This window comes from Engystomops pustulosus, chromosome 6, assembly GCF_040894005.1.
Source record: "Engystomops pustulosus chromosome 6, aEngPut4.maternal, whole genome shotgun sequence".
NCBI classification, from domain to species: Eukaryota; Metazoa; Chordata; class Amphibia; order Anura; family Leptodactylidae; genus Engystomops; species Engystomops pustulosus.
In genome coordinates, this window is record NC_092416.1 from 72506290 (window position 1) to 72519672 (window position 13383).

Consider the following 13383-nt stretch of genomic DNA (forward strand, 5'->3'; position numbering starts at 1 on the left):
TGACTTTTGATGAAGTTTTCAATGCTACCATTTTTAGGACTATACAGCCTTTTGATCACTGTTTATCAAATTTTTTATATTTTGCAAAATGGCAAAAGAGTGCCATTCGACTTTTCCATAACAGAATTAAAGTGGGGGAAAAACCGTTATTATATTTTGATAGACTGGACTGAGGTCTATCTTTTCCATGGAAATTGATGCGTGAAAAACACATGCAAGTGCAATGCGTTTTTGATGCATCTCCATAGACTTGTATGGTGCGTTTTTCACGTGCGTGACTTGCAAAAGTAGAGCATGTTGAGATTCAAACGCACATTTAAAAAAATGCGCGTGTGTGCGTGAAAAAAATGCATGTCTGAAAAAACCCATTTATTACAATCTGTCAAAGTGCAATGCAAGTCCTGTGCGTGAAAAGCACACGCAGAACACGCGTGTGGAAAAAAGCAAGTTTCAAAGGGGCCTAATACACTAAATCAAAAAGCCCATTTGAAATCAAAGGGGGCAAAGATGTTGCATCTACCGTTTAATGCAAAAACCCACACCTGCTTTTGCCTTTGAAAAACTGAACGTGTGAATGCACCCTCAGTGATTCTTTTTACACAGGACTTTATTCTTAGCCCTTTGCCTGTACATAGCGCTGTTTGTTCTACTATGATGCATGACTGCCCCTCTGTGGTAAGACCAGGATCTGCAGCCAAGTGCCCTTCAATGAAATCAGCAGAGTTTCACCTGTCTTTGGCAGTGCTTATGCTGATTAGTGTCATGCAATGACCTTGCTGTGAAGTTAAAATATCCTAGGAAGCAGATGAGGGGTGAGAAGCTTTCCCTGCACGACTCAGGCCTGTAACCCTACTCTGCCTGCTGAGGTATGTACTTGTGTTCATGTCACTCTTTAGTCTGTCTATGAATGATTAGTTTACTGTATTCCTCAGTATCAAACTAATGGAAAAGAGGAAAGGCTGGAAATCATGAGCGTTGTTTGGGTTTGTGATATGGGAAAATAAATTCATGGCAGCCTATAGACCATGGGCTCCTCCTCCACATAGGGTACACAGCTGGTGCACTTTGTAAAGGTCACAAAAATCATTAAGATGAGAAATAGAGGAAGGGGATTATTTTTTCAATTCCGACAGAAATTATAATTATGTGTGATGCCAGGGAGAGAAACCAAAGTTGTTTTTTAAATAAGTTACTTCGTTTTGTAGTTCAAATTGGCAATGCAAGTCCCAATGAAATGGATGTTCTGCAGATCTGTGACAGACTATGACAAATCAAACTACAGTCAAGGGCCAATTCAGTTTTTACGTGTGACATTCACTCCTATATTGATTTTACAGATAAAACATTTTAACCAAGTATGTTTCACTTGTTAAATCTCATTTTTTCTGAAAAATTGCAGTAAAAACTTAAACTTGACCACAACATAGGTGAACATCTCAGGTCGACTTACCTCGTGGCATTTTTCTTGTGTTTTTAAAGGCATCCAAAATGAAAGTAGAAATAAAGCAACTGATTCAAATCAGCCAAATGCATGGTAAACGTAAAGCGTTTCAAAACGCACCAAGAACCAACCGCGTGACCGTACTCTCAACTGTCTGCTTGAGGATGCGGTCACACAGTGCATTTTCTGGTTTAGTTAGGGTGGTGGCACACATGCCGTCTTGGCTGCGTTTGCAAAGCAGACCAGGCCACACCCACCCGGGCGGGCCGCGGCCCGATCGCATCAGCGTTTCTATGGAAATGCCTGCGATCGGAAACGAGCGGCCGGTGTTTTGCATTAAATTAACGTAAAACACCTGCGGCTCGTTTCCTAACGCAGGTGTTTCCATAGAAACGCTGATGCGATCGGGCCGCGGCCCGCCCGGGTGGGTGTGGCCTGGTCTGCTTTGCAAACGCAGCCAAGATGGCACGTATGCCACCACCCTAAATGTTTTTCTTCTCCATGAAACAAGAATTCTGCAGCAACTTTTTTTTATAACTGTTTGTGCTATACCTTGATCACTTCTCTTGGAAACTTCTGAATACTCTTATTCTTCATTACTCTCCAAACCCTGAATTTCATGCTGAATTTCTCCATTTGTTTGAGAATCGTTGGCTCCAACCTCTCATGTTTAGCAATAACCCTTTCCGTAAATGAGCAATTCTTGCCCAGGCAGCTGCTTGCAGAACAGTTTTAAAAAAAATTGTACTGGGTCTTACTTTAGGGGGGTGTCATAATTTTGGAGGAAACTGGGTATATGCAAACTGAGTTATACAAGTAAATCCATATGATGTAACCATATCATTATGTAACCATAAGCTCAGCATAATGCATGAGCAGTGAGGATCCAAATAATTCAATCATTTTCTCCTACTGTAAATCTGTTTGAGGTCACTGGAAGTCAAGCAGATGTCACTGTAAGCCAGTCATCTATTTGGGGTTGTGTGTAGCGCACCTAGAAATGAACTGCTGATGCTGACTATGGATTCATTCCCATAGAAAGTCTTCATTACTGGATACCAACTAGGATGATGAAACTGGATCTGAAGGCTTCAGTCGTCTGTCCAATGTTCCTTTCAACAAAGCCGATGCTTCCACATAAGTAGCCTGTACATGGTATTCACCATTTTCTATTTACATGCTGAACACTTTCCAGTTGCAGCGTAGGCTATACATTTTTCTCTATTACAGTGTCATCCCATCACAGCCAGTCACTTTTGAGGCCAGTGAAAAGCTTCTGCAACATCCCCTATTGGGGCCTAGCCTCTCTTTGGTGGCTGTAGACGATCTGGGTACACTATGGTCACGGTGCTTGGTATTGGGACCTACAGCCTGGCAGGTCTCCAGCGGGTGGTGTGTGCAAGAAATATGGACGGAGAGGCTGATGCAATAGGTTTCTCCCTGGGGCAACTCCTGAGGTGTATATAGGAGTCCCTGGATGGTGGAGGATGGGGAGCCTGTGATGGTGATGCAGCCTATTCCAGGGATTACACTGAGGCATGTTCTGCAAATCAATTTATAGTTCTTTATTCAATTTTAAATGGCAGACAATGGCCAAACAGCAGCAGATTCAGTAGGCTGAAAGGTTGATGGAGATGGCTGGTCCGCAGGAAGATTGCACGCAGCCTGGTAGTAGCTTCATGCTGGGCTGGTAAAGATGGAGTCGAGTTCAGATGGGGACTTCTGCTCTGAGGCTTAAAGGGGTATTCTCGTCTGGGCATTCACATTCAGTCTCACTTATCTTCCATATATAAACATTTCTTCAATTGGATGTTATTAAAAAAAAATGTTCCTGTGTGAAGATAATTTCCTATAAACATAGCCATGTTGTCCCTTAGAAACGAGATAGCTTCCTCGGTTACGACCACATCACATTTTGGCAGCGGTAGCGCTGGACATGCGCTATAGAGTCCTGTCGGACCACCAAGATTCAGCATCCATTACCACAGGACGGCTGTAGGATATGCAGTAGCTCCCGGACACGGCAGTCTTGTTTCTAAGGGACCATATAACTACATTTATGAGAAATTATCTTCACACAGGAACATTTTTTTTAATAACATCTAATTGAAGAAATGTTTATATATGGCAGATTTATCAAACTGAATGTGAATGCCCAGACGAGAATACCCCTTTAAGTCTCCTGACTTGCCCTAAGGTGCTAGGTAGAGGCCTGAGACACTGCTTCTTGGTATTAGGACACTGGGTGTTGCAGTGAAGAAGGAGTCTCTGACCGACAGACCATGTGCTCGCGCCCACCAGGGGTTTTTATACTCCCTTGGTCAGGTGGTAACACTCTCCAGCTTGCTTTGCAATAGTATAGAGATTCTTATTGGACAGCAACATTTCACATTGCAGTGGCTAAAGCTGCAATTACTGAGTTCTCCAGTATTTAGAGACCTCCTAGAGAGGGGATCAGCTAACAGCTCCGAAGCTAACAGCTAACAGCTCCGAAGATGGAAAGTGCACTATTCGCAAAACACCACCTTGCCTATGCGTTGGCAGGGGTGTTGCACTTCCACAGTCATGCCATCAATGTAATGTCTTCGCTATTGCCTTGTATACAGAGACTAGCAAGGACAGGAGCCACATCACTGGAATCAAGGGGAAAAGAGAATGTAAAGAGTAATATTTTATTTTAACCCTCTCATGAGCAAGGATCATTTTTACCTGAATGTCCAGGTCAATTTTTGCAGTTCTGTTTACTTCTACTTTAAATGATGATATATTTTAAGCCACTTTACATATATAAATTTTATTTTATTTCATCACATCTGAGATTTCCCCAGGTTCAGCTACAGATGCACAATGTGCATGCATTTCTGAAACTGTCAGCCCTGTCTCCCTGCACATCCTTCTACACTAAGCCTTCAGCTGACAGGCAGGTGGTGGGCACGTATCAAATGCCTACATCTTCTTAACTGTGGCACATAGAAACACTGTTCTGGTGTTGTTTAAAAGAGGAGAGTCTGTACTTTAGCATCAAACAGGATTTAGATGAGTACTTTAATAGTGTATATGTCTGAATTTGTGACACATTTTCTATGCAGCTTTTAATGGTTTCTTTTACTGTAGATAATGGATGCATTAAACAAAGATGGAGAGTGTTATAGTTGCAGAAATATAAAGGTGCAGCTTTCCCCATAATGTGTTCAGTTAGGGGCTGATTTACCATTCCTGTGTAATATATTGATAATGTAAGATTATACAAGACTAGTTTTATAATCAAATTGGTTGGTGTACAATTGAGAGCATCTTTATACTGTCTATTCTTAATTGGGTAACAACAATTAATTTGCTTAATTTATGCTAAATAAATCCACAAATTTTGGATACACAATCTTTCCCCCTTGGGTCACGCTTTTACTTTTTTCCAATACGACAGGCCTGATTGAATTGTTAAGTGCTGAAAGGGTCTCTAACAATAAATATATTCCAGATTTTTGTAAGAATTCATATGCAATTGTATTAGTAAATCCACTTCAATGCATAAATAGAATACTCTGCAGAATTAGATATGCACGTCAGAATGTTATTATGTTGTCCTGAATTTTTTCAGGATTGTAAAGTCTTTCCACTTTTTTACCTGAAGCAAAGTAGTCCTAATAAAGTAGCATGAGATCACTGAATGTAACGTGACTCATGACAGATTGTGAATCATCATAAAATCACAGTCGCTTTGCTATTTTAATTAGTTCTTTTAAGTTGTGAACATTGATAGTTGCAAGAATGTCTGAGGTTCAGTGGCTTAGCGAGCGTCATACTCCCGTGTATCATGGATACATTCATTGATGTTTCTGTGACACCCCTGAGACACAAAAGCACCCCTGGATATGGGAGCTGGAACAGGGTAAGTAAGGTTTATCTTTTTACATCAACCCCTACCACCACCTTCCGAAGTTTTCTGGTATACCAGGAAAGACCCTTTAAATGGAACCTGTCACCAGGGACCTTATTTTCACTAAAGACAGGTTGCAGAAGCCCATCACACCCGCAGTGCAAATCTGCCTTTCTGCCTTTTCTAAGCATTTGCATTACAATATAATTGTGTGTTATAACTTACCTTGCACCCTGACAAAAGCCAGGGGTAGTCACAGGGGCTGGGCTTTTGTTTGGATGCATTTAAAAAAAACAACAACATGTGACTTGTCTGTGCTGCAGACTTTTCAGATCTTAGCCTCCACCTTTGTGCTCCTGTATAGCTCCTCCCTCCTGCTCCTTCACAGAGGTCACAGCCTGGTGAGCTGACATCAGTGGAGCCGGGATGAGCTGTACAGGAGCAGAAAGGTGGGGGCTAAGATCTGAGGAGTGAATAATACAGACAAATCACAAGTTGTTTTTTTAAATGCGGCAAAACCAAAGCCCAGCCCCTGTGACTACGCCAGGATTTTGTCAGGGTGCAAGGAAAGTTAAAACACACAGTTATATTGTAATGCAAATGCTAAGAAAAGGCAGAGATGCATTTTTGCACTGCAGGTGTCATGGGCTTCTGCAACCTGTCTTTAGTGAACATGAGGTCCCTGGTGACAGGTTCCCTTTAATGAGTCCATCAGACTGCTATTAAATTAAATGCACACAACAATTCATAGCTGCCACAGGTGACACTCCGTGCCCTTTCTGTGGGCACCCAGGTCATCATCATATCACTGAATTTGTGAGACAGGACTCATTGCTTCCTCCTGTAGTCCAAGGAAAGTTCTATTTCGACAGATCCTTGGCTGCCTGGGACTACAGAAGGGGGGGGGGGGGGAAAGGTGTGAACAAGGCAGTATTATCATTAGAACACCTGCTCTGGGTCCCCTGATTCTTCATGTTCAGGAGACCCTGGATGGAAGTGCAACATCCCCCACCGGGGCCTAGTCTTTTCTTCTTGGGGCGGTTGCGGCCTAGCCACGCTAGTTTCACGGTGCTTGGTATGGGGACCGGAGGGCTGTCCAACAGCCTGGCAGGTCTCCAGCAGGTGGCGTTGCCAAGAAATTATGAGGGAGAGTCTGTTATAGGGGTTTTCCCTGGGGCAATCCTTTCGGGTCTGGAGTATGAGTCCCTTTGTGATGGATAGGGTGCCCGTGATGGTGACAGCCGTAGTAGCAGGGATCAGACGGAGGCAGACGTTGTCTAAAAGCAACTTACAGTTCTTTATTGGAACCAACAGGAACAGTGGATAACGTGCCAAACAAATCTTGACAAATAGGAAAATGCTGGGGATGCACTTGGAGAGGGAACCACAGGGATTGATCACCAGCCTGGATGCAAGGGCAGGCTGGGAGATAGCTGTGTCCTAGTAGGATGCTTCAGATATCACCCTTGAAGGTAGGATGATGCCTCTTTTTCTCTCACTAACTCCTCAGAGCTGCTCAGGAAATCAGCTGGCTCTCCTCTGTCTGACTAGACTGGTCTGATCTGGTGTACTGGCTGCACTGTACTGGTCTCCCTCAGAGACCAACTGAACTAGTCTGTCTGACTGACTCTTGTCAGTCTTCCTCTGACTGACTCCTGTCAGACTAACCTGACTGGATTAACACCAGTCTTCTCATCTCTAGAACTTTCCTGACAGGGGTTTTATTACTCCCACTGGTCAGGTGGTGGTTACTCCTCCAATTGCATCCCAGATTACAATACAATATAACAGCTGTGATTGGCTGATGGAATGACATCACGTTAAACAATTAACTCCTGCCTTACCAGGCAGGATCTACCGTTGCAGTGTTAACCGTGTTGTGTAGTGACCTGCTGTGGGGTTGATCAGACTCCACACAGGTTGCAAGCTACATATTGGGACGTATTCGCAACAACCCCTCTGCCTTGCAATGGCAGGGGTGTTGCAGAAGCTTCAGTCATAATTTGAATTTTTTTAGTTTGAGCACTTGGTCTCTAAAAGGTTCACCATCGCTGATCTGTATGGATTTAATGAAAAGAAAAAAAATAGTTTTAATGGATCAAACCCTGATAATGCATATCCTTAATGTCCGTTGCTCACAAACAAGTTTGTTTCAACGACCAAACATTGTTGAAGGATTTAAAGGACCAAATCTAAAATCACGAAACTGAACTCGGTTCAGTGATTCTAGGACCAGTCCAGGAAATTTTGCAGGCCAGAGAGCGAGATTATTTGACCAAACTTGAGCATAGGCAATGGACCTTATAGGTAAGTAGGATCATGTGCAGTCAGTAAAGTACACAGGCTACAAATATTCATGTAGATAGGGCATGAGTTTACTTGCACACCACCACCCATTGTTTGCAGCCTGTCCATCATAGGTATTTTGGGAAAGGAATAGGAGCTACTCTGAGTTTAGAAGCTCACCAGTCAGCTCCCATTGATAACACAACCTTGTGTATGAGTCCTTGGAAATGAATTTGTCTGTGTGCTATCAACTTTTGGCAATGTGTGCAGCAATTCCGCTCCACACCTTCCCAGTACACAAATAAGTATACAGAATGATGTGTACAGACCACAACAACAGCTAATGTCAATAAAAATAAAAAAGATTTTATTTGATATGCATTTAAATCAATAAAAAAAGCATACACTACAAAGCCATGGAGTGAGCTATGGTACAGGATATAATGCATCCCATCCTACCTCCCCTTTATAAATATTAATTAGTCCACTACCCAGAGCCTGACATAAATCTATCTCACATGATGAGCTATTAATATCCCTACATTGACACTCAGTATCATATAAAAATATTGCCTCAGTACATCATGGAATTTATGCCCATGGGCTATATATAACAATAAAGATGAAAAAACTGAATAAATATCACTGACATCTAATAGGTAGAGGAGGAGGGGAATGTCGTCGTCCGCCCCCCCCCCCCCCCTCCCATTGCCAATCCTTCCATGCTTTTTCTACACATACCGGATTTACAGTTATTTTTCCTAAAGCTGAATTCCAAATGGACTTCTAAATTAATCCAAAAACTTGTGTTGTGGATCTTTAGAAAATATAAGCCTTGGCCTATTTTGGCGTTTTGTGCATGGTTTTGCACAAGGAGAAGATTTCTACTATGGGGCTTATCTGCATGTGGCCACACACTACACAATAAGCGGAATACTGCCAACCACACAGCACAGTCCATCTGTGCTTCCCATTGAAAATGGTAGGCATATAAGGGAGCTTTTATTTGTTGGACCCCATTAAAATTTGATAAACGTGAAGACCCTCCCAATCTCTACAGTTGCTGTATTTTATTTCCAGCCCTTATGAGAACTGCATCTTGTGTACTCCTCTAAAAGTTGATTCATATATAAATGAAGCTCTATTGCAATTTGGAGAAGCATTATTAATTATAATTAGTTGTTGCTATGGCCACCGCGACCTTTTATTTCTGGAGTCATATTCACATTTTTCTAATTGATCTGTTTACATCCTGCATCTTGCGTATGATGAAATAAAATTAATCATTGTGGATTTTCTTTTTTTTTTAATTCTTTAAATATAATTTAATTATATATTCAAAATGTATACATAGTCTATTAGATGGAAACTTTGAGATCTTTGCTGCTTATGCTCACATCATTTCAGGGCTGTATGCTGTAAACGGTCAGCCCAAGAATAGCACCAGAAAACTGCGCTCTAGGGTGATCTCGCTGCCCCAGGTTACTCAGAATGAGGTGTTTCTATGGAGACCGCTTTCTTTGCGTTTCAGTTTTAAATTCCAGGACTAATGAATGTTATTTTTCCTCTTATTGCTCAGCCCTGGAATGCCTGGAAGTCCTGGACTACAGTCTGAGGATTGGACAAAGAAAGTTACAGCCTATGAAGCCCGTCCCTTCACCTGTAACCAGAGCGTGCACCTATGTAGACAGACGGGCTTTAGGCATAGAAAGGTGAGTACAAAATGTCATATTCTATACAAAGAACTATTGTAAATCAAGTGATGTCTTCTTTATTCCACCAATATTTTTTCTTTCTCAGCGGAAGCAAAAAATTAGGTCATGTTGCTTTAAGAAGTTTATGCATTATAGGAAAGATTTAGTTCTCCAGTCTGATCTGAAAGATTCATGAATCATGTTGCAGATGAAAGGCAGATGTGTGTTCTGTAGCAAAACAGAAATAAAAAAAAAAAACGCATTCTGATGGATGGAGATGAAAAAAAAAAAAAATCAAAATAGAAATGAAGAGGAGCGGCAGAGTACCGGTGCTACATCAGAGCAGTCGTCACAGCAGAATGAATGGTCTTTGATGTGTTTTAGGTGTATGTTTTTTTTTTTTTTTTTGCTTTATTTCTGGATTTGATTGATACCTCTTATTATTTTCCATTGGTTACATGGAGCTATCACATCCCCCAGTGTTGCACATATATTATAAAGGTTCTTATTAGCCTTTTCACTGTCATTCATTTCACTCAGTGGCCAGTATTGTTTTCTCAAATGATCACATTTTTTTTAGGAAGCTACAATGCGCTGTTTGGTGGATATTTTACCAAGTAAAACTTGGTAAAATGTGGTTTTTACAGGTGATGTCTACCTACTTTTAAGAGTTAGGAAAATGCATTTAGGATCTAAAAACTTACTATAGGTAGATGTCCAGTCATACCTTTTATGTCATACCTTTTATCTGGCTGTATGCGGATACATAACCAGTTACATAGTCATTTCATAGTATCCTTTTTCCAGAAATGGGCTGTAACAACATTTTACTATGTAGTAATGTCGATCATTGTCACTGCTACTAGCATCAGCCCCCATATCGCAGCCTACAGTGTAATTTCTGCAGCCCCCCAGCCCCTCACTAGGGGGAGTTATAGTTACACTTTCATCTGTTATGTTGTTTCACATCCCCTTTAAAGTGGTGATATTTAACGCTGAGTTGCTGCCACCATTCAGGTAGAGACCGGTAAGGATAGATGCAGGATTTGTCTCTAATTCCGTATTCATTTGTTCTTTCTCTGTATCTCATCTGGATTTGCTTGGTGTTGTGAGCGGCTGCTGCCTGTTTATTGTATGTCTCTCGGTGCTCCAGGACAATAGGCAGGTGTGTAAAGTTACTGCTTATCTAAGTTACATCTATTCTGTTCTGAGTTTTCCTGTGTCACAGTGTCTAGCTACTGAGGAGCTTAGGTTACACTGGCAGCTGCTGCTTCTGCATTTGGTATCTCTTCCATAGAGACACAAGCGACCCCCCCCCCCCCCCTCGCTGCCACCAATTCTGCGGCTTTAATATCTGTATCTTCTGCTTCGTTTCTTGTCTCTTCAGTTATGTGCATGGCGTCAGACCTTTGTTTCACTTCTCTACTCTTGCCTGCAGGTTTTCCTGAGGGGTCGATTATAGCTGAGCTTCATGAAATCGCGCTTCCAGTCAGTTCAGAGCAGAAGACTTGCGATCAGAGGAAGCTTACAGCTGTGATAAGGCGCTTCCTGTCAGTCTTATAGTAGTGATACCCGGAAACTTGTGTGATTGGCTCTCCAGTGCTTGGTCTGCTTGGAAAGGAGCTCCACAATGCTGGCTGCTGAATTAAATGAGACCCTTCAGGTTCCAGAACTGCAGATCCCTCATCTAAACGACAGCCCTTCAGCTACGGGCACCAGCAACACCCCCATCCAACGCCGTAGGCGGTTTAGAATGAGGCGTTCAAAGTCTGCAAGAAACCGGGAGAATACAGAGACTTTGGATTGCTCGGGAAACTTGGAGTACCTACAGCTCCCATCTATAGAGATCACTCCATCCAGCGATGAGGACAGTGCACTGTCTAACACTTCCACACCTAGTACCTCTCCAAGGCGACATGGACTCAGGCTGAAAAGTTGGGGGAGTGGAAAGGAGACCAGTGAAATGGAAGTTTTGGGAAACAGTGGGAGCAGGTAAGTTCTATAGCAGTATTTGGTATACATTATGTCTCTTTTCAGGGGTTTGTGTTCTAGATGTGCCCACTCTTGTATACACAATTTACACAAGGGACTTGGCATGATGCCTATTTTAGTCCTCTCTTGTGCCTTGTTATGAGTGTGGTCCAGCTGTGCTGCCTTTAGCCTTTCTGTATCTTCCCTTGAGGAGATCACGGGAAATGACTCTCCTACTGAGGATGCTAATTTAGGGTTTTTTTTGTCTCCATAGCAACAAGTCACCACTATCACTAGTGTAATCCCATGGAAACACTGGGAAACTTTCTTGAACTGCTTTCTTCTTGATGGGGGTGGATGAGGGATAGCCTGGTGTGCTACTGGTGACATCTAAATTGGTATGCTGCTGATCTCTGCTGATGTTCATAGGCTGCAGGGTGACTTGGACAAAGTCAGTGTTTGGTCATTCACTTGGCAAATGAGGTTCAATGTGGATAAATGTAAAGTTATGCACTCGGGGGCTAATAATCCACATGCAACATATGTCCTTGGGGGAGTAAATCTGGGAGAGTCCCTTGTTGAGAAGGACCTGGGAGTACTAGTAGATCATAGATGAAATAACAGCATGCAATGTCAATCAGCTGCCTCTAAAGCCAGCAAGATCTTATCATGTATCAGAAGTGGTATGGACTCTCTGGATAGGGATGCAATATTACCACTGTACAAGGCATTGGTTCACCCTCACCTGAAATATGCTGTCCAGTTCTGGGCACCGGTTCACAAAAAGGATGCCCTGGAGTTGGAGAGGGTACTATGAAGAGCCACAAAAATAAGGGGTATGGAGGGTCTCAGTGATGAGGAAAGATTAAAACAACTAGATTTATTTAGTCTGGAAAAGAGACAACTAAGGGAGCACATAATTAATTTATATAAATATTTGAATGGTCCACACAAAAAATATGGTGGTAATTTGTTCCAGGTTAAATCAAATCAAAAGACAAGGGTTCACTGTCTCCATCTGGAGAAAACGAGGTTTAATCACCAGAGGCAACAGGGATTTTTCACTATGAGATCTGTCAATCTGTGGAATACCCTGCCTCAGGCGCTGGTCAAAGTAGGGACAGCAGAGAGCTTCAAGAAGGGTCTAGATGCCTTTTTACACCCAAGGAACATTGATGGTTATGTTATATAGAATTGCTTCCCATAAAGCCCTTCCTCATGCAATCCCTTCCCTTCCTTGGTTGAACTTGATGGACAAGTGTCTTTTTTTTTTTTCAACCGTATAAACTATGATACATGTGTTTAAAAGAGAAGAATTCCATTTTTAGTTCAAAAGGAATAACTACATTGTACCTAGAAAGGTCTACTTTTGCGGTCCTCTTTTATTCATTGTTAAATGAATAAAATGTAAAAATTTGAACGTAAAACCCAGTAGAAGAGTGTAACCTGTCTTTCACCTTTATCATCCACATCTGGTTTTAGCTTTTAAAAACTGCCTGCAAAAACCTGAATTTAGAAGCACAAAAACCTATGTGGTTTTTGGTGAAGTAATTAAATTTTAGAGTTGACACACATTTATTTACTGTAAGAAAAAGAAAAAAACAATATACAGTGTTAAGCTGTTTAAACCATAACCCAAATAAACTGTTGAATACACCCCGAGGCTAAATGTTCCCTACGTTTTCAGTTTTACATTTATAGTTTATTGTCCATTACTATTTTCTATCAATTGATATCCCCTGTGTACTGTCTAACAGAACACAGATGCATAGGACAGGCTGAATAGAACAGATCAGATACATGGCAAACTGACATGTGTTGCCATATAGACATGAATGGGTCAGTATTCAATTTTCATTGACAAAACACTGATGATATGTATGGATGGCTCGGCTTCTGCTGTTTTATAAACCAATCTGAACATATACCTCAGACGACCTAATTATAGGTGACCAGTGACCGCAGAAGATTGTGAGATCTGTTCCAGTACTGTGGTGCCCTGGAGATTTCTGAAAACTCTCGAGCTTGCCAATCACATATCACTATTGAGGCAGGACTGATGGGACACTGTCACTGTTTTTGCCACATTAAACTACAAGCCCCCTCTGCACTGG

The 13383-nt window shown here is 41.8% G+C and overlaps 1 protein-coding gene across 6 annotated transcripts in view; it reads left to right on the forward strand.

Moving 5' to 3' along the window:
• Positions 1-734: 734 nt before the first annotated feature.
• GRAMD1B (GRAM domain containing 1B) overlaps positions 735-13383 on the forward strand; it is a 168516-nt gene continuing 155867 nt past the window's right edge. For all 6 annotated transcript variants that reach the window (XM_072156518.1, XM_072156521.1, XM_072156519.1 and 3 more), the window contains exons 1-3: positions 735-866; positions 9184-9316; positions 10737-11290. In XM_072156518.1, coding sequence (XP_072012619.1) covers positions 10929-11290 — 362 coding nt within the window. In that variant the 5' untranslated portion in view covers positions 735-866; positions 9184-9316; positions 10737-10928. The remainder of the gene's footprint in view (positions 867-9183; positions 9317-10736; positions 11291-13383) is intronic.